This window comes from Ochotona curzoniae, unplaced genomic scaffold (assembly GCF_017591425.1).
Source record: "Ochotona curzoniae isolate NIBS_2020 unplaced genomic scaffold, NIBS_Ocur_1.0 contig_3819, whole genome shotgun sequence".
Classification (NCBI taxonomy): domain Eukaryota; kingdom Metazoa; phylum Chordata; class Mammalia; order Lagomorpha; family Ochotonidae; genus Ochotona; species Ochotona curzoniae.
Window position 1 is genome coordinate 26732064 of NW_024466004.1, and position 22279 is coordinate 26754342.

At 42.2% G+C, this 22279-nt stretch overlaps 1 protein-coding gene across 2 annotated transcripts in view; it reads right to left on the reverse strand.

Moving 5' to 3' along the window:
- B3GAT2 (beta-1,3-glucuronyltransferase 2) overlaps window positions 1-22279 on the reverse strand; it is an 88891-nt gene that overhangs the window by 31552 nt on the left and 35060 nt on the right. For both annotated transcript variants that reach the window (XM_040983621.1, XM_040983618.1), the window contains exon 2: window positions 1934-2078. In XM_040983621.1, coding sequence (XP_040839555.1) covers window positions 1934-2078 — 145 coding nt within the window. The remainder of the gene's footprint in view (window positions 1-1933; window positions 2079-22279) is intronic.

The following is a 22279-nucleotide window of genomic DNA, read 5'->3' on the forward strand; positions in this document are numbered from 1 at the left end:
GCTGCTGGGCTTTGCTGAGCTGCCCAGGGAGGCTGGGAAGTTAGACAGGAGGACACACTGGAGTATTCTGATCCACCTCCCCTACTTCACGCATGAGGAAACCAAGTCTAAGAGAAATGACAGGACTTTTCCTATTTATCTCTGATTTTGTTTTTTAAATTTTTTTCAATATTTGTTTTATTTATCTGAAAGACAGAGTTGCAGAGAGAGTGAAGCAGAAAGAACGGCCCTGAGATATCCCATCCACTGTTTTACTCCACAAACGGCTACAACAGCCAGGCCTAGATCGGGCTACAGCCAGAAGTCTGGAACTCCCTCTGCATCTCCCAGGTGAGTGGCAGGTGCCCAGACAAGTCAGCCATGTTCTGCTGCTTTCCCCAGGTGCATTAGGAGAGAAGCAGATCGGAAGCAGAGCAGCTAGGACTCGAACCAGCATCCACATGGAATGCTTGCAATACAGGTAGCAGCTTAAATCACTGTAGCACAATGCCAGTCCCAGTGATCTCTACATTTTCTACTCAAGTACATACTTTTGGTCAGTCTGGGGCTAAGTTTTCAAGACACACAGAGGCCAGCCTCATTTAGAGCAATGGACTGAGGACTGAGTTCAGGCCTCTGAGACACAGGGGCCCCCAAGGATAATCTCACATGCCTCCTGGCCTGCCTCCAAGTAAATGCTTGAGTTGCGATACCAGCTCAGCTCTGTGGTGCTAAGCACTTAAGGCCAAAGGGTATGGCTGGGGTTGACAGAGGGATGGAGAAGGTGCAAGGGAGAGGCCAGCCAGAGAAAGCTATGAGAATGAGACTGCCCTGAGAGTCCCACGGTGCCAGAGCTCCGCAAACACCTGCTAAAGGTGGTAGGACAATACTCCTCTGTCGCAGTGTGACAGACTCACCAAGCAACCATCAGTGAGAGCTTAGTGCCTGCCCCTTCAGGTCTGTAGTACTCTCCGAGGAAAGGCTGTGAATCCAGTTAAGAACACAGCCCTCATGGCTTCAGGATTCTGAGCACAGAAATTCTGACTGTAGCTGAAAAATCTGCACAAGAAAACTGGGCGAGTCCAGGCTGACAGACGGACGCAGCTGCACTTCAGAGCTGAAGATGGATGAGATCAATTTTGAAGCCTTTCTGCTTTCATCTTCGAGGTTACAGATGTCAGGGATTTTTTCCCCCTGTTTTGCCTCTAAGCCCCATGTTTCGAAATCCACCCTTTCACAGTTATCACAGGCATTTTATATAACCCACGGAATTCAAGTCTCTTTATGATAAAGCTGCCTTTTGGAACTTGTGTCTACCACAGATCTAAAACAATTCAGTTAATTCTTCAGGGAATACAACTTAGACGGCAGTGAGACTCAAAGTTAATATAAATGCTTAAAGAACCAGCACTCCAATTTTAATAGCTTAGCTTCGAAACACATCAGTAAAGCACCAAATTCATCAAACAAGCATTAATAGGACTTGTCCATCTTACACCATTATAAAGAAATTACCAACAAACATGTGGTACATGCTACTGCATCAATAAGTCTTCCCGGGAGAAATACCTTAATGGTCCAGCTAACAGAGCCCTGGGGCAAGGGAGAAAGAGGAAACTTGGTCAGGTTCTTAACACAAAATCCTCCCTGTCCAAACCAGCACTTGGTACAGAGATATTTGTTGGATAAAACAGAACAGCACAAGCATTTTTTAATCGACCCCTGAGCCATTTTCCACTTGAAATAGCCCAGAGGCTACTTTAGAGCTATGATGAAATGGTTCATTTGTTGAATATGATACGGTTTTATCCAGAGTAGTTTTTCAAAGCCTTGTCCCTCTAGTGCCTAGTATAAAAGCAGGATCTCACACGCCACCACATGCTGGTACCCCAGGACAGAAGGGGCCACTCACACACAGCCAGGCAGGCACACGTGCCAGCACCCACAACCTCACCTGCCATGTCGATGGCGAAAGGCCTGTCCGCCCTCCAGCCGGTGTACCAACCAACCACTTTGCCGTTTTCCACCAAGGGACGTTCGTAGCGTCGCCCGCCAACCAGGCCCACTGGCCACACGGAGACCTTGCGTGTTGTTCGCATCTGTAACAGGGGGAAAGAGATGAGTTTTAGGTCTCCTTATGGGGAAAAAAAAAAGAAAAAGGAGAAAAGAAACGTGTTCCACATACATAAACGAGAGGGTGTGGCTTTGAAAGGCTGACAGTTTTCGGACAGAATCCATCTGTCGGGAACTGTCACCCAAATTTATCCCTGTTGGATGGCCCGGTGCTATCAGCTCTGCCCTTGGCATAAATCCAGCTGCTTACTCAAGAATTCAGAGAAATAAGGTGAACAACACTTGTCTGCAGGTCACTGGTGACTACTGAATGTTTCCTATTTGTGTCAAAGTTGACTTTGCAAAGCAATGCTTTGTATCTTTAAAAGTGAGAAGGTCGAAATTCCCACTGAGGGAATTTCATGATTCAGTAACAACAAAAACTTGGTTACAAGTGCATCCTTTTCCCAATTTTATTTTATATTGCTACAGAAATAAACAAGTCTTGGCTGGAAGCATAATGGAATCCAAGCACAGTAGAGATCCCAAAGGGAGAAAAAAAGCACAGATCCACCAAATCTATCTGCCTGCTCAAGGCAGAGTGGCACCAACGAGGGAGGTGCCCTCCCCGCAGCTGGAACAGATGGTCCTCTTTCAGTAGACACTGGCAGACTGAGGAGGCTATACTTGCTTGACTTCTTTGAGGGAAAGATGCACTCTCAAGAATATTTGCCACTGTTCAGCAGCAATGTTGCATCACTGCCACCTTCGCCCAAGACCTGTTACGCAGTCCACAAGGTGCCTTAGAGTCCACTCTCTCAGCCAGATATATTCCATGTCAGAGCCCACAGATTGGAACAAGTTATTTTAAGATCTGCTCACTCTTATGGTTAGATGAGCCTTTATGCAGCTCATCAATGTGCAGGTTGAATGAAACAGCCCTCAGTGTATAACACTCACTGCTGGGAAACTGAATTGTGGGCAGGGACAGTGTTTGAAAGGGCAGTTAAGACACCCATCTCATAATGCCTGCCTGACTCCCAGTCTCAGATTTAGTTCCAGGTGCCCTGCCTTTCCCTAGCTGAGTCCCAGATGTTTGATGTACGTGGGAGTGAATGAGCACATGAAAGAGCTCTGCCACCATGGCACCACCAAGGTAACAGACATAGCCAGCACCTCAAAGGCATCCTCACTTCCTTTTTGAAGATGTTGAATAGTAAAGCTTTTGTTATTTTTAAAATGTATTCATCTTTATTGGACAAATATATAAAGAAGAGACGAGACAGAGAGGAAGATCTTCCCTCCGATGGGTCACTCTCCAAATGGCCACAATTGCCAGAGCTGAGCCTATCTGAAGCCAGGGCCAGAAGCTTCTTTCAGGTCTTTTGTGTGGGTACAAGATCCTAAGGTTTTGGGCCATCCTCTACTGCTTTCCCAGGTGTGATTCAAACAGCACCCATATGGAATTCTGGCATGTTTAAGGGGAGGACTTTAGCCATTAGGCTACCATGCTGGGCCCGATTTATTTATTTTTATTGGAAAGACATTTACAAGGAGGAGAAGCAAAACAATTGTCCACCCACTGATTTGCTTTCCAAATGGTTATATCAGCTGGAGTTGAACCAATCTGAAACCAGGAGCTCCTTGCAGGAATCCCATGCAGCTGTAGGGTGCAAACACTTCGAGCCATTCTCCACTGCCTTCCCAGCCCACAAGCAGGGAACTAGATGGGAAGTGGAGCAGCCAGGCCACAAACTGCTGGCACTTTCAGGCAGAGGTTAACCAGTTAAGCCATTGTGCTAGACTTACTTCATTTACTTTTTAAATCTATCCCTCAGGTTCTTCTTCACATCCCCATCTCCAGGAAACCACATACCACCTTTCTGGGACCATACATTGGCTTGAATTTTCTATAATTTTAGGTGAATGTACTCATTCACCATAGGGTGAGAGGTTATATAGAAATTAAATAGGAAGAATTATATGAAAACCAAAATTATATGAAATTCAACTATTGTAACATGTTTCCATGAGAGAGAACACCCCTATCTTTTGGTTCATTCCACAATGTCCAGAATGGCCAGTACTAGGCCAGACTGGAGTCAGGAGCTGGAACCTCATTCCAGATGTCCCAATTGTGTGCCAGGAATTCAACTATGTTGAGCCATCACTGCTGTCTCACAGGATGCGAGAGACAGGTGTCCCTATGGCTACTTCAGTATGGGTTGCAGGCACCTTATCAGCTAGGCCAAACATTTCCAAAATGCTGTTCTGCAGTATGCAGACAGCACAGTTCATTCATTCACCCACTGATGGATGCGTGGCTTGCTTTAGGCCTTGGGCTATTGCAGATGAAGCTTCTCTGAGTATCTGTGTTAAAGTCTGTGGGATTTATGGTTTTAAAAAGTAAAAAACTGAGAGGAGAATGACTAGATCATTCAGTAGGTACTCAACCTTATTTTAAAAAGTTTATTTTCATTTACTGAAAGGCAGAGAGAGAGAGAGAAAATGAATCCCAAACAAATGGCCATAATAGCTAGGTCTGAGCAAGACTGAAGCTGGTTTCCAGAACTCCACCTTGGGAAGCAGGGGGCCCAGCTATTTCAGGGCCATCTCCTACTGTCTTCCAAGGCACACTAGCAGGAAGCTAGATTGATAAAAAGAGCAGCCTGAACTGAAACCAGTACTTCAATGTAGGATGCAGCAATCAGTGGCTTTGCCAGCTCCCTATTTAGCTTTTATTTTAAAAAAGAAAGATTTATTAATTTTATTGGAAAGGCGGATGTACAGAGAGAAGGAGAAACAGAGAGGAAGATCTTCCATCTGATGATTCACTCCCCAAGTCAGTGCAATGGCTGGTGCTGCGCCAATCCGAAGCCAGGAGGCAGGAAATTCATCCAGGTCTCCCACACAGGTGCAGGGTCCCAAAGCTTTGGGCCATCCTCGACTGCTTTCCCAGGCCATAAGCAGGGAGCTGGATGGGAAGTGGAGCTGCTGGGATTAGAACTGGCACCCATGTGCGATCCCGGTGCATTCAAGGCGAAGACCATAACCATTATGCTATCGTGCCAGGCCCCCCTATTTAACTTTTAAGAGAACTGTCACAAAGCATCTTCTAAAGTGGTTGTGTTAGTTTAATTAGCATCACCTCTGTGCGACTGTTCCAGTGCCTGCTGGTTCTCACCAATGTCTGGTATGGTTAGTCCTCCAATTTTACCAATTCTTTATTATTCTTCTAAAATTTTAAAAGATTTTATTTCAAAAGATTTTTAAAAAGTAACTTAAAGACAAGTTAACAGAGAGGAAGAGAGAGATCTTCTGTCTATTTCCCTCCCCAAATGGCCGCAGAGGAAAAGACCAGTTCAGGTTAAAACCAGGATCCAGGAAGTCCACCCAGGCCTCCCATGTTGGGTGGCAGGGGCCCAAATACTTGGGCCGCCTTCCACTGCTTTCCCAGGCATCTTAGCAGGGATCTAGATCAGAAGTGGAACAGCCAGGACTCAAACCAGCACTCTGATATGGAATGGCAGCATCACAGGCAGTGGCTTCATCAGCTGCCAACGCAATGTTTCCCCTTTCAACTCTGGTACTTGTGACAGGTTGTATCTCATGGTTATCATTCATATGTTCCCAGTGCCTAATGATTTAAACGTCTCTTCATATGCTTATCATCAACTGGAACTCTTATTTTGTTAAAAGTCCTTTGAAATGTCTACTTTGAAAATCAGCTTTCTTATTAATAGTTTCCCAACTATTGAGTTTTTTGAGTTATGTTTTTGTATTCAATTAATGTATCAAGTTAATTATTTACAAATATTTTTCCCAGTCTGGAATTTATCTTTTCATTCTTTTAACAGTGTCTTTTCAACAACCGAAGTCTTTTATGTTGACAGATGTCAATTTATATCAATTTGCTTTTCTACTGGATCATGTTTTGGTGTTGTATCTAAAATATCCTTGCCTAACCTTAAGTCATAAGGTTGTTCTCTTATCTTGTGAAAGTATTCACTGCTACCTTATACATTTAATGATGACGAATATTCAGATATGAGGGATTGCCGAATAAACAAACATTTTATTTGCTCCTTTTTGTGTATGACGTCCAATTATTGCAACTTTATCAAATTGTCTTGGAAAATGGAACTGATTTTACATCCTTTTAAAAAAGCAGTTGTGCATATATATGAAGGTAGGTGTGAGTTTAGTTTTGGAAGCTATATTCTAGTCCATTGGTTTATTTGGTGATCTTCATGCTAATGCCTCCCCTTTGATTTACCAAACTTTATGTGTGAAGTTCTTCCTTCTTCAGCCCGCTGAAAGGACACTCCACACTCGGTAACAAAGTGCTCAGCGTTTATTTCTCCGGCATACTTCTCCCGGGAAGGAAGAGCACAGGCATATACACATAGCATAAATCGATCCACATAAAGTCATTCCAACATGCACAGCACACACCAATCCTTAAACAGGTCATGCGCTGTTCACGTGCACAGCACGCCTTCTACAACCAATGGGAAGAGACTTCCTTAAACCTGTATACAACTGCTGGTGCTTTGGCACGGCACCAGGCGCCATCTTGGAGCTAAGCAGAAGTAAGCTCCCAACATTTATGAAATGAGTACTTTAAGAAAACTCAAAGGAAATGCAATCAAAAGGTGGTTGAGCAAAGCACTGATATCTTTGTATAGCTTTTTCATAATATATATACATTCCACCAACGTTTAAGATGATCATTTATATGTATGATATTCAAGCATTTTTCCACTGACATAATCTTAGCTTTTAATTCCATTTTCATGTACTGATGAAATACCTTTGTAAGTTTTACAGTCAGTGTTAGTCTTCCAATTTTTCCCCTTATTTACAAGGCTGTTTGGACTGTCCTGGGTCCCTTCAATTTACATATGAATTTCAGGCTGTTTAAGGCAAATTTTAAATGGGACACCTTGATTCTTACAATTTGGTGAGATTGCCATTTTACTAATATCAAGTATTCTAATCCAAGAACATGACTTCTTTTTCACTTAGATCTTTAGTTTCAATCAGCAATGCTTGAGTGATTACACTCGAGTCCATATCAACATTTAAATCCTAGAATTTCTTCATAGGTTGGACAAAAACTCAGAAAACTTAGTACGATTTTCACAAATAGTCAGTCTATCTTTCCAACTCACTCCACTTTCAGATTTCTGGTTTCTAACAATGCAAAAAAGGAAAACATTTTAATTTTTTTCTTATATATATCAAATATGCCAAATGCAAGGGAACTCATTAAATCTAATACACCCGTTTTAAGTAAGCAGAATGGCTTCAGACCTAGAAGGCATCAGAAAAAATAATGCTCTTTAAACAAAAAAAAAGGGAATTTTCTTAAAATGGTTATGATTTTTAGACTCTTAAATGTGCTTCTGCCTGGGGCATTAAACTGTCAAATCTTAGAAAAAAATGGTGAGCAGACCCCATCTCAGGCACTGATATTCTCTTGTGATTCTATAACCTGTGCCCTGCACAAAGCAGCTGCCAAATAAGTACTGAGACATCAGATGGAGTTGAAAGGTGGGCTTGACACGTGTTAACAGTCAGTCGGCTTGTGCCTGGGTCATGCAAGAGATATGCTAATCTTGGTGGAAGACAATCACAGAATCATAAACAAAAAAATTTTTTTAAGGAGGGAGCAAAAAAATGTCACTAAAGAGAACAATTGTGGGACTACCATGAAGGGACAATTCAATTTGCCGTAAGAATGAGGTATGTTTATGATTATCTTTCTTTTAAAGATGTATTCTATTTCTTCAAAAGGTAGAGTTAGAGAGAGGAAAAGACAGAATCTTCCATCCACTGGTTGACACTCCAAATGGCTACAACACCTGGACCTCAGCTGGTTCGAAACCAGGAGTGTTTTCCAGGTCTTCCAAGTGGGTGCAAGAGCCCCAGCACCTGGGCCATCATCATTCACTGCCTTCCCTTGAGCATTACCAGGGAGCTGCGTTGAAAGCAGAACATCCAGGACTCAAGCCAGCACCCATTAGGGATACCAGCACTGCAGGCAGCAGCTTTCACTGCTGTGCCACAATGCCAATTTTTCACTAGAGGAGAGCCATGGAAGACAGGATTTTGTCCATACAATTCAGAATGGCCTAGAGTTGCAGGTAATGAGACGAAGCAAAGGCTCACATATCTGTGCCAGCTTCATGTTAGAAAATGCAGGTTTTGTATACTCTGAATTTCTGAGAGCAGCTCATAGTGAACATTTGTTCATGTTTTATTTTTCCAGAGGGTTGGGTATTACAGGTGAGGTGGTAACTATGTAAATGCAGATGATGTGGCAGGATTATGTTTCAAAGAATCTTAAGTTTTTAAAAAGTTTGCCAAGGCAGTAGTTACAATGTTGGAAAGGCTCCAGATGCCCCTGCTGGCTATGTGCCGTTCTGAGATTCACTGCAGAAGGCTTCATCACAGAATTAGGCACACGACCGCTATCCTGCACGGAGGGCGCCAGACATTTCAAAGGAAAATAGCACAGCTATTTACAGAGCTTCGGCACTCACCCCTGGGATCTCTCCTTTGTTCCATGGCCTTTCCACTCAATCTATGCTCTTTAAGGATTCCTTGGCAGCTACTTTCTCTTTGGAGAGGAGGAAAAAATGTAGCAAAGATTATGACTAGTAGAAATGAAACTGCCTGCATATTACTAAAAGATTCTCGGTCTTCAAAAGCCTTGTTACTTTTAAAATGCGGAATAGTGTTGACTATTCTGTATATTCTGTATTCAGGCATAACTTCAGCAGCTGGAGTAATGCAATGGGTGGTAAGATACAGAGAAAGCAACTTAGTTACAATATCATATATGGTGTAGCACTCAAAAGCTCCCTGTTCCCATTTACTGAACAGCAGAATCATAATGCTGCACTGGACAGACAGAGCTTACAATGCTAACCAGTCAAACTCAAATCCACAGTAATTTCCAGAGACACAATGCCTACACACAGGTAACACACAGTGCGCCCTGTGCCCCTCCAGGGCTGCTGCTGCTTGCTTGTTTCATTGTCACCTGCCCCAGGAAGAAGAGAGGCAGGTAACCGCTGTGCGTGCCCTGCCCAGTGACCCACACTAACAACCAGCTGTTGTTCCTCTGGCCCACTTTCCCTTTCGCCGCTTTAAGCTGTGCTCTCTCAGTCTCTCCACAGGAGATGACTAATAGCCAAGTTCAGGGACTGAACACTTCAGAGGATCACGTGCCAGGCACTCATCAGAACACACTCAGAGAAAGGCAGAACAAGTTAAATAAATGCCGTTAGCTTCCCTGAAGACATGGAGCTGGTTACAACCTCATCTTACTTTTTTTTCCAAAGAAAGATGAATAGGTTTTGATCTTCTAAAATTTAAAATGCTATAGGCAACCTCAAGGAGTAGTGTTATAATAAGGAATATTATACTCCAAATTCTGCTTTTTAAACTTCTGATTTCAATGGAATAACAAAAACCAGCACTTCCAGCAGGCTCAACAAACTAAAGACACAAAGGAAAAGTAGAACAAATATGGGGAAGATCTGAATGCAAAGGCCATCACTGGGAACAATCTCATTGTTCACAAACATCTACTACGTTCCACAGAACTGCATTTAGATGATCCCACTGACCCACAACTTCTCCTTGGAACAGCTTGAAAATTACCATGCTTGTTCCTTTTCTTCCTCTAGCACCTGCTTCTTGATTTTGCCACCCATTTTCTTCCATGCTTGTTACTCAGTTCATTGCTATTCTTTCCACACAGTGTCCTTCATATAACTTTCTATGTAAATTTTTAAAACAGGACAATAGAGTGCCATTTCCACCATGTCATTTTTGAGGCACGTAAGCAAATTATTTTCAGGAGCAAAAATTTCCAGAAAGCAGAAAAGTTTTTAATGTGACATTCTCAGTCCTTCTACAGCGTCGCTGGGAAGAAGACTGACTTTCACATTTCTTCTTTTATTTTATTATTTTTGCATTTAGTTTGTACATTTTAACTATTAAGATAGCAAACTTTCAAAAAACTCAATGTACTTAGAAATGCAATCCTGGCCCAGCACTTGCATTTAAGTAGTGAGCAGCTTATCTTTACCCAATACTTATCATGCACCTAATTTGTGTCCAAACTTATGCTAGGTCCTATGCAAACCAGGAAAGATCTTTATCTCAGGAAGCCAACATTCTGGGAAATAGAAAGCGAGAAAGCAACTTCAGAATGGTGAAATAAGTTACTTTCTACATCGATAAATACTATAAGAAAACCAGGTGGTGGTATGGGATCCTGTTGCCCAAACTATGCCCTGACCTGATTTGCTGGGTGCTTCTTTGAAGTTATTAGTGTGAACTAAGCCTGAGGCCTGTGTAGCATTTATCATTGTGGACAGGAAGACCAAAAACTTACAGGAAGAAAAGCTGAAGGCCCCCAGGCCCTTGAGAGAATACTCTGTTGTATTAAACCTGCATCTGTGTTAAAAACACCCATCTTGGAGAGTGGACTTTGGGAGTCAAGTTTTTAGTAAAGGAAAGTTGGGAGTGGAAATTCATAGACCAGCAAGCATGGCATGAGGCGTGAATGTTTTATGTTATCAGAGATTCAACTTGGAGACATCAGTGTGAACTATATTTAGTTCATTTCGATAGATATCATTACATAAAGGCGTATTTCTGATGCATGCTAGACTCTGGCTAGCACGTACACCTTATTTCTCTGGCTGAGAGTCCTGGAAGCCTGGGCTCTCCAGAAGCTATGATCATACCTGGCACACAGAGCCTGGCTCAAGTACCATGTTCCAAAGCAATTAGACCTACTTGGACAAGTAGCTGATGTCATCACTAGGCCAAAAAATATACACGATGAGTTTTCAGTATCCTGGAGAGTCAGAAAGTGAAGAAATGTTACATAAAAAAGCGACAAATAGAATAAACTACCATATTGAAGCCAACGAGTAAACGTGCTCATATAATTGCACTGAGGGTGTTCACAGACTAAAGCTGGAATTATCTGAACAAGAACATAGTTTCAGATTGAAGCCCAGAGTTCACAACAAACACAGAAGAGTTGAGATGGATACTGATAAACGAATTGGGTAAGTTAAAAATGAGAATTGGGACTCAAGATGGCAGAATAGGGTAAGGACACACTTCAATGGATGGAGGAACATTAACCAGTATGAAGCACAAAGGGCACATTCCAGAAAATAGGGGAGGACAGAACGACAGCAGAGGGGTACTGGGACACTGACAGTCATGGGGAAGCAGTGGACACAACAGTGTGGTAGTGCAGTGACATACCACAATGGCATTCAGCAAGAGGCAATCTGAATTGTACCAACAGCCAAACACCAAAATCAGCAAGGTGGGAAGAGACGTATACTGAGAACTCAGGAGGTGAACCAGGCAAAGAATTGCCCATCCTGCTGTTCTGTTTGATTTGACCAGGAGTAGAAACAGAGTAGCAGACGCCCAGACGGGCAGTGTGAGAACAGGGTAGATTTAACAGCTCTGTCCACCCCCTAGAGCCAAATCGGGCACCATGTTGTGAAGGAAGGCAAAGGCTATGGCACAGGACCTGCATGCACTGAACTGGGGGGGGGAACTCATTTCTGGCTCATTGAACAGCAACAACGTTGCAATCTACAAGTTCCATTCAAGATAGACACGAGTAGCACCCAGACCTGACACCCAGCAGATCAACAACTCTAGTAGGGGCACATTAGGCACCATTTTGTACATCGGAGCATAGGCTTTAAGACAGCAGGGACAATAGTGAGCTGCACATGCACTGAGCTGGGAGCAAACTCACTGAGCTCATGAGTTGCATTGGTCCCACAGGAAAAATAATACTGGCTTTGGCAAGCACAGGTCAAAATAGGTTCATGTGGCCCTCAGAACTAACAGCCAATAGGTTCCGTCAAAAACAGCACCACCACCAACCTAGCTATATAGGATACCTGGTGTCTCTCTAATCCTGGGAACTACTCAAACAGGAAGTAGGAGAAAGGTTGTACAGACAACGGTGCAGCCTAAGCACAGCATCACAGGAGGTAGAGAGTGGTGAGCCAGGAGCTGGGGCTATGCAGACCATGGTAGTAGTCTAACATGAGAAACCAGACCTGGAACTCGCTGGAGGGAGTAGAACAAGTGACTGCAAACAAAGAGCCATGTACCAACTGCAATAAGTAAAATTAAACTGTGGGTGACACAGCTTAGAAACCTGCCTGCCTCAAGGAGAAGATTCTGATAACCACATGTAAGATGACCAAGAACAAAAGAAGAGACAAAGGCACAATGAATATTACTGAAAACTGCCCTGCAAAGGAGCAAAACCCTATGTCAACTTTAGAGTGAACATCAGAGGAAAATATTGAGAAAATGGTGGATACAGAATTCAAAACACTTGTTATAAAGCTTCTTACCAAGAGTGAGAAGCATGTAATACAGGAGTTCAAGGAATTTAAGGAATATGTCACACAGGAAATGAATCAAATGAAAGCTGATATATCAGAAATGAAGAATATAGTGGAGCAACTCAAAAGTACAGCGGAGAGTCTCCAAAATAGAATGAATGAAGCAGAAGAAAGAATCTCAGAATTGGAAGATATTTTCTTTCACCAGGGCAAAACAAACAAAACACTGAAAGCAGAGCTGGATCAAGCAAAAAAAAAAAAAAAAAAAAAAAAAAAGGTATTCGAGAATTGAAAGACACTATTAAGAGGCTAAATGTAAGAGTTAGAGGAGTCCCAGAAGGTGCAGAAAGCAAAGCTAGGTTTAAAAATGTGTTTAATGAAATAAGAAAAAATTTCCCTAATTTGGAGAAAGAATTGGGAAACAACATCTAGGAGTGGCAAGGAACTCCCAATGGGCTGCCAAAAAGCGATGTTCACCTAGACACATGATCAAGCTCTCTTCAACTGAACATAAGGAAAAGATCCTGAAATGTGCTCATGAAAAAAATCAATTGTCATATAAAGGAATGCCAATTAAACTCACAGAGACCTCCCACATGAATCTCCATAGGCCAGAAGAGAATGGAGAGACATATTCCAGATTCTAAAAGCAAAAATTTGTTGGCCCAGGATAACATACCTACCAAAGCTTTCCTTGTCTTTGAAAATGAAATTTTTCCATAGTAAAGTCAAAAGAATATGCCTCTTTTAGCCCTGCCCTACAAATAATATTTCAAGATGTTCTCTTGACAGGGAAGAGGAATAGCACCCTCCAAAACCAAAGGCAAATGTGAAGAACAACCCAGTGAAATGACAACAGAAGACTAAATCAATGAACAACTCATTGCTAAATGGACAGGACCAAATTACCACCATTTATATTAACCCTGAATGTAATGCATTAAACTCAATCAACCTCCATTTATTTGTTGCCTACAGGAGACATATCTCACCAGCAATGATCAGTAAAAGCTATCCCATGGATTTTTATTTTTTAGTTTCACCTCTTCAAAACTTTCTCATTAAGTTCTTCACTGACTCACAGATCATACAGTAGCATAATTTTCTTCAAGAAAGCTGTTGATTTTCTTTTTCATTTCTTCAGCAACACATTAGTCATTCAGTAGTATGTTATTTTACCTCACTGTTTTTTAAGTTTTTCTTCTTGTTGATTTTGTTTTATGGCTTTTCATTTAAGGCGTTGTGTAGTAACTGTGTAATGGAGACTATCATATCCAGATGTGAGGATACAATGCAGTATGCATCTCTACTTCCAAAGATGAACTCCCAATGAAACTGTAGCTATATCTTGACAATAGGATGCTGGACTCTCTTCCATTGTCCATGCCCACAGTGATGGACATATGACTGCTTATGAAGGACTATACTGTAATAATAATATAGGGGAACTCAGTAGCAGGGAGTGTATTTAGGTAGGGGACCAGGTAAATTCTAGGGCCTATGGAACTGTATCATAAAATGATAATAGTAATAAAGAAGAAATGAAGAACAGCTAATTTTTCCAGGCCAAAAATTTCCAAATAAGTTATACAGTTATTTGTGCTTCCCACAGAGTAGTGGAGAACCACTCCTTACCCTGCAGGTGTGGGCTCCCCAATGTAATTTCCTTTAAGGGCACAGCATGGGCTACTGGAAATGGGGGATTAACTTCACAGTGAAGAAATACTGTATGTTCTGTTCAATGATCAAGGATATTATTAACAGTGATGAGAAAGGTTAACAGTATGTATTCTTGATATGATATACTGTGATAGACACAGTAACTCTGTGATCTTATGTTTTAGAAGCATTCGAAGATTCTTGGAGAAATGGCTAATTCCAAGACTGGGATGGGAAATGCGCAAGATGAAGCTACAGGAATTTGCAGTAGGAGAAAGAGAAAAGTAATAGAAACCCTATACAAACCCACTTAGAGTGTGGCAAAGGGACAGAGACATCTGAAATGGCCCAGTGGTCAAAGCCTGAAGAATCTGAGAATAATGCTGACAATATGCACTCGACAGTATTTTGTGAAGATAAATGTCACTTGGCTTTTCTAAAAAACATTACCACATTTCCAATCATGAGAAAATGGCAAACAAACTTTTGAGGGGCATCCTAAATACTCCTCAAAATTGCCCCAGTCATCAAATACAGAGGAAATCTGAGAAATTTTCACAGTCAAGGGGAGCTTAATTGGACAGAGAGACTAAACATAATTGAGAGCCCTGGATGGCTTCTGAATCAGAAAGAGCACTGAGTAAAAACCGAGAACACATGAATGAATAACAGGATTCAGCCAATGTCAGTCGATTAATTGCAGTATGTGTTGCCAGCAGGGTGGTGTAGGAAGTTATGCTGCCATCTGCTGCATCAGCATCCCATAGGAGTGTTGCGTCAAGTCCCAGCTGCTCTGCTTCTGACCCTGTTCCCTGCTAATGTGCCTGGGAACACTGTGGAAGATCTTCAAATGCTTGGGCCCCAGCCACTTACACGGAGAGCCTGATGCAGTTCCAGGATACTGGTTCTTGCCCAGCTGCCGCAGCTATCTGGGAAGCGAGCCTGCAGGATCATAGATAAATCAACTGATCTACCTCTGTAGCATTCACATTTAAAGCAGCAATAACAAAGGAAATTTGGCAAGGGGAAAGAGTATGTAGCATATCTCCAGTACCTTCTCAGTATTTCTTTAAACCTAAAACTTGGCTAAAAAGAAAGCCTATTATAGAAAAAAAATCCATTTTAAAAGTACCTATGGCAGTGGGTCCCCATCCATCCACCTGTGTCAAGTGCACAGCAGACTTTCTCTTTGGACTTGGATCGATTATCTACACCTGTTCCACACTTTTCTTTATTGTGCCAACGAGAGGCTGAAGGGGAGGCCTACAGCCTTAGGTGGCTCTACAGGGATGTTTGGCTTGGCATGCACAGAGCTTTGGCATTTTAAATTGAGACCTACTACAATCCAGACATTTCTGGCCCTTCTGAAAACCTGGCAGTCTGGGCTAGCAGTCCATCATGACAGTCATGGGTAAGGGTTCAGTCCCCGCGAGCAGCACTGGCTCCTCCTGCTGGCCATAGCCAACCTCCCCTCTCCCTCCAGTTCCCTATCACATCCCAGATGCTGAGTCTGCAGCCCAATCACCTTTCATTCACAGCTCAAGCTGTCACAGCAGATGATTTTTCAAGTGGAAAACTAAAAAATGGACCAAATAAATCACACATGTCCAGATCACTGGATGGCCACATTGTTTTATGTGGAAATTAGGAATGTTCTTACATATTTAATATACAAAGAACATGTGTGAAAATAGGGGCCTGGTGCAGTAGCCTAGTGGCCGAGATCCCATATAGGCACTGGTACATGTCCTGGCTGCCCAGCGTCCCATCCAACTCCATGCTTGTGGCCTGAGAAAGCAGTCGAGGATGGCCCTGCACATGTGTGGGGGATCCTGCACACACATGGGAGACCCAGAAGAAGCTCCTGGCTCTAGCCAGGAGTGGCCACTTGGGAATCATTGGATGGAAGATCTTCCTCTCTTTCTCTCCTCCTCTCTGTATAGCCTAACTTTCAAACAAAAATAAATAAACCTAAGAATGGAAATCTATGTATCATTTTTAAAAACATGCATTTTGTATGAACTTCTTAGGACCCTTTATATCTATGGATTTTATAAATTTTTGCATCAAAATAAACAGTTCCAATTTCATTTTCTATAAACTTCTTGAAATACCCTCATGGATGCCTCTATGGATGTTGGATGAAAAGTTTCCACCTAAATTGTTTTAAGAGAAGCCCTGACTTCTAAGGAGATGAAATAGCCAGATGCAGGTGTGTGTGTGACTACAAACTTACCAAGGTTAAATCCAGGAGCCCCTTACATTTTTTTTTTTTTTGGTTTCTAGAAAAGTAGCAACTGCTGCAGGGAAGAACCTCAGTTTCAGCGTGCAATCATCATGTTGTATAGCTTACATGGCCATACTGGGGCAGAACAAGAGAGCATGTTCCTGCAGTGCACTTGAGCTGCCCCCGTCCTGCCATCAACAGCCTTCTAGAAAAGCCAAATGAGCGTTGTCTACACCATTATTCCTATATAGAACTGTGTAACAGTAAAATTTGGCATTTTTCAAATTATGCTCATTTAATTGTCAATAACCATGTTAATCTTCATTTGGAAATCAATAAAGAAAAACTTGGTATCAAGTTAAACTATACTCAAGTTTGCAAAAGACATTTGTAAAAAAAGTATCTGGCATATTTCAATATTCTAAGCTGTTGCCTCTTCTAAACGTTAATTCTTGGCTACACAGACACCTAAATGCTTCAAGGGCCTGGAGTTCCGTTATGGAGGAGAGAAGGTGACTCCCTCCACGGCAGTGTGTTCAACTTATACCATCATACAGCTCCCATGGTGGGGGGTTGGGAGCTCTCAGCAGTATCCAATGACTGGTCTCACTAGTTCAGTAACCTTTAATTAATTAATTGATTAATTTCAAAAGTCAGATATACAGAGAGGAGAGAGAGAGGAAGATCTTCTGTCTGATGATTCACTCCCCAAGCAGCCGCAACAGCCAGAGTTGCGCCTATCCAAAGCCAAGAGCCTGGAGCCTCTTCCAGGTCTCACATGTGCATATAGGGTCCCAAGGCTGTGGGCCATCCTCAACTGCCTTCCCAGGCCACAAGAAGGGAGCTGGATGGGAAGTGGGGCCACTGGGATTTGAACCAGTACCCATATGGGATCCTGGCACATGCTAAGTGAGGACTTAAAGCCACTAGGTTACTGTGCTGGGCCCTCAGTAGCCTTTTTAAAAATGATTTATTTATTTTTACTTAAAGGGAGATTTACAGAGTGAAGGAGATATGGAGTGATAACAATCTCCCATCTACTAGTTCACTCCCCAGAAGGCCACAAATGACAGAGCTGAGCTCATACAAAGCCAGGAGCTACTTCCAGGTCTTCCCTGTGGGTACAGGGTCCTAAGGCTTTGGGTCCCTTCTCAGCTGCTTTACCAGGGCAAAAACAGGCACTGAATCTGAAGTGGAGCAGCTGTGACACAAACTTGTGCTAATATGGTATGGAACTGGCATGCTGAGTCACTGTGCCAACCCTAGTTAAGTAGCCTATTTCATGTAACAGGCAAACCCTGATACAAAAAGATGTGTCTCAAAAGAGAGACAAACTAACATTTGAAGGAATAATGTCTTTCCTTTAACAATTTTGATGTAGTCTGCTGTCTGCTGTGTGCTGTGGTGGTGGTATCAGGGCAGTGGGTACTGGGAGGACGGAGAGGAAGATTGGGGACAAGTACTAGATGTTCGACTCATTTTCATCACTATGGAAGATGCAGAGTTTGTAACAAGAACCGTCACCTTGTCCACACTCAGCCCCGAGTGAATACTGAACCACAGACTTCTACTCTATTTATGTTGGACTGTAATTACACGAGGAAATCTGAACTGCATTATCTCTTTTCTAAAATTTTCCATATGAAAACCACCTGTTATCCTTTATTTTTTTCCACCTGCTATTCTTTTCGGGGAGAATGGTGATGGGAGAGGTCCTTAAAGCACTCAGTTTTAAAGTTCTTGTTATTCACCTAGTTCTAGCAGTAGGTGTCATATTCTGGGATCCTGAAAAGATCTTGCCTCCCTGCCAAGCCCCAAGTCCCCCAGCATTTTCCTACAACAATTTTCCAGAGAAACACTCACCCAACTTTCTCCCCCAGGCAGTGAGATGTGATCTCATTCCATAAATTTAAATGTAGTATTCTTTTCCTTCTTATTCTTCAAATTTGCCTTGTGCTTCCTTTAGAATCACTCTACCTCTGAATTTCTTAGTATTTGATTAGTGTGCTTAGCATTTAATTAGCACCCAATCAGGATATAAGCCAATTTAGAATCACAGAGGAAGGAAAATTGAACAGAGGTGACTGAAAAATCAACACTTTGTCTATCCAGATCAAGCATACTGAAACAACATTACAACAGTAAGACCAAATACGCAATGCTAGGCACAAACTTACTGGGAATAGTGCAGGAGCCTCCTGAAGAGCAATCAAAAACTATCAAGAAACTTAAAACATATACACAAGTAAGGAGACTGGCTGTGGCAGATCATGTTAGCTGCCTATTCCCCATCTGCTCTTCCCTTTTCCTTAGTTTAGGTCAGAAGATGATCAGCTCTTGCTCAATATTATCAAGAAGTTGAGGAGATGGAGACCCCTCCCAATGCCAGGGTTAAATTATGACTTGTCAATGGTAAGTTTGGGTAATGGAGGTTATCATCAGAGGAAGACTGTCTCAAGAAAAATTCTCTCTCTCAGGCGAAGTTCTCTCCCTTAGCACAATGCCACATCTGATTGTGATGGTTGGAACTACGGGAGCCTCTTCATAACCAAGAGGAGAGCCAGTCTGAGATAAAGCTGATATTCTTGAGCAAGTGTTTGGCAAAGCAGTTGAAATGCTACTTGTGTTCTCAGCAACCCATACCGGAGGGCCAGATTTCAAGTTATGGTCCTGCTTCCAATTCTCTCTTCCAGCCAATGCACACTCTGGGACACAGCAGCGATGGCCCAAGTACTTGGTTCCTGTCACTCACACGGGAGAGTCAGACAGAGATGGAGGCTCTTGCGTCAGTGTAGCCTACACTAGCCCTTATTGTAGCAGACATTTGGGGAATAAACAGTGGATGGAAGATTTCTCTGAAATAAAACTAAAAATACAAATTTAAAAACAGAAAGCTGACATTCTGGTAAGAGATGAACTGGAGAGACAGATTCCGAGAGCCTGGTGTCTCCTTGGAGTCACAGAGTCATGTCTACTACGGGAATGAGGCTCCTCACACCTTCTATAGGAATAAGTTCTATAGGAATAAGTTCCTCTTTTTCCTAAGCTCACACGAAGGCTACATGTTTTAGCATTATTTGCAGTAGAACTGGGTCTAATGACAGATAACAGGTTTCTGGTGCATGGGATCAAGTGACATAAGGTAATTCCAAGTCTGGTCCTTAAAAACCACCGGTATTATTGACCAGCAGTCTTCCCACAGAAGGATGGAAGACTTTAGAAGTCATGATTTGCAGGTGGTACAAACACAAAACAGAAGCACTGGCTATCTGCGACGTTAACTTGGCCGAGGACAGTCATCAACCCCAGCAAACTGTATAGGACCAAGCAGTAAGTGGACATTCCATCATTTTTCAGAGAAAAAGGTTTGCTTCCTGTGGCAGCAGATATGTTTCTTCCTATACAGTGAGTATCCTATATAGTATGTGCTAACACATATGTAGTATTATTTAAGTCAGTTCAGGTGGGGCTTTTAAAAGCTTACAAAGGTTTTCTGCTTGTCACACTTGCCATTTTGTTGGACCAGAATTCTCGATAATACATAGGATTGCTCATGTTGATGCTCCAGGTGAAGAGCCCCGGACTGCGGCTACTCTGGGTTGCTGGTCAGCTGCAGGGCCACAGAAACTTTAAGCATCACACCAGAGAAAAGTATGGCAGGATTTTTTGGCAAATAAATGGAAGGCATGTAACAATGATGAGTACCTGAATAGAGAAGAGTCAGGGGCATTGCCCCTGGGGAGTTGGTCATGGGAGCCACAGGTCACTTCTGTGTAACAGATTGACTTACTGTGTCCCTGATAAGAAAATAGAAGTTTTCCATTTTGCTAGTCTTTGACAGTAAATGGGTTCTTTGAACAGCAGGACAGAAGTTTATTTTTTTACTGATTAAGAAAGCTCTAGAATGCTATGGGTTGAATATAGAGCATGACCTTGTGGGAAATTCTAATTTCTAAATAAATAGAGCATTTGTGAGAAGTTCACTTGAAGAAAAGTTTTAGAAGCAGAAAATAAGAGATGAAGGCAACAATATAAATACATCTTAAAAATATGGTATAACATGAGAAAATGGAAAAATCTATTCTGCAATTCCGTTCACATGTAATTGTATATCGTGTAGCAGGGCAAGTGTTTTAAGCAGTGACTGTGAAATCTGTATCCCATGTTGTGGGTTTGGGTCCCTGCTCTATTCTCCTTATTTTTAAATGAGATTGATTTATCTGTGTACATACACATAATACATTATTTAAAGGCAAAGTGGAGGGAAGAAGAGAAGAAGAGAGAAGGGGATGAAAGGGCGGAAGGAAGAGAGCAGTATCGCTCATGCACATCTTCACTCTTCAAAATGCAAAATAGTTAGGGCTTGGTGAAGACAAAACCCAGGAGCCAGGAATTCCATGTATAAGTCTCTCACAAGGGTGGCAGGGGCCCAAGTACTTGGGCCATTTTCTACCGTTTTCACAAGCACATTAAGTAGGGAACTGGATTGGAAGTGGTGTCCACAGAGGATGACGGCATCACAGACAGCAGTTTATTTGCAATGTCACAACACCAGCCCCAGCCCTGCTCCATTTTCCATCTAGCTTCCTGCTAATGTGCATCCTGGGAGACACAGATGATGGCTCAAGTACCTGGAGCCCCACCATCCACATCGGACACTTGGTTTGAGTTTTGGCTCTGATTTTGGTTTGGCCCTACACTGGATATTGTGGGTATTTCTGAAACTTACTCTTTTTTTTAAAAAAAAGATGCATTTATTTTTATTGCAAAGGCAGATTTACAGATAGGAGAAAGAAAGGGAAAGATATTCCATCTGCTGGTTCACTCCCCAAGTGGCCACAAAAGCCAGAGTTGAGTTTATTAGAAGCCAGGAACAAGGAGCTTTTTCCACATCTCCCATGCAGGTGCAGGGTCCCAAGGCTTTGGGCTGTCCTTGACTGCTTTCCCAGGCCACAAGCAGGGAGCTGTTTAGGAAGTCAAGCAGTTGGAACATGAGCCAACATCCATATGGGATCCTGGTGCCTGAAGGGGCGGGGGTGGGGGGCATTAGCCAATTGAGTCATTGTGCTGGGTCCTGGAGCCCTGATTCTGTTTCTTTTTGTCCTCTGTATTTCTAACTAATAAAACTAAAAAAACTTTAAAAACACATTTTTGAAAAGTAAAATTAACTGCTGCACATATGATGGTAAGCATTGGACATAACAGTTAAGATACCACTTCAGATACCTGCTTCCCACATCAGTCTCAAAGGTTTGAGCCCCAGATCTGCCCCCATTTAGCTTCCTGCTAATGCACAGCAGAGAAAGAATCAGGGCTGTCTCATGGACTTGGATCCCTGCCATTCACATGGGAGACCTTGACTGCATTTCAGGATCCCACCTTCAACCACATGCTGGAATGAAAACAATACTGAATAAATTTCAATGAGTGTTGAGTAAATTTTTCAACCATGATAAATTAAATCATGGCAAGAAAAACTAAATAATCAGAAATTGACAATATTTTTATAGTATTTAATAAAATTATGGAAAACTTTAGCAAAATGAATCAGTGGAAAATTCTAAGTGAACATGGAAATAAAGCTTTAAAATGTGTGGGATGCATTTGAAATACAGCTCAGAGGAGCATATAGTTTTAAGCAAGAACTGAAAAAGAAGAAACAAAGGTCTAAGATTCCGGTGCTTGGTCACTTAGTCACTTTCTCTCTCTCTCTCTCTCTCTCTCTGTCTCTCTCTCTCACACACACACACACACAGACACACACAGAATAGAGCAAAAGCGGATAAAAAACAAAATCAATGAATTAGAAACATACAACAGAGATAAAACAAAGTAAAATCTGGATCTGTGAATCTGTGGTTCCAAAAAATTAAATCTCAGCTTCAACACTATTAGCTCTATGCTCTTTTCCATACATGTGTGTATAAAGACTACTCCATACCAT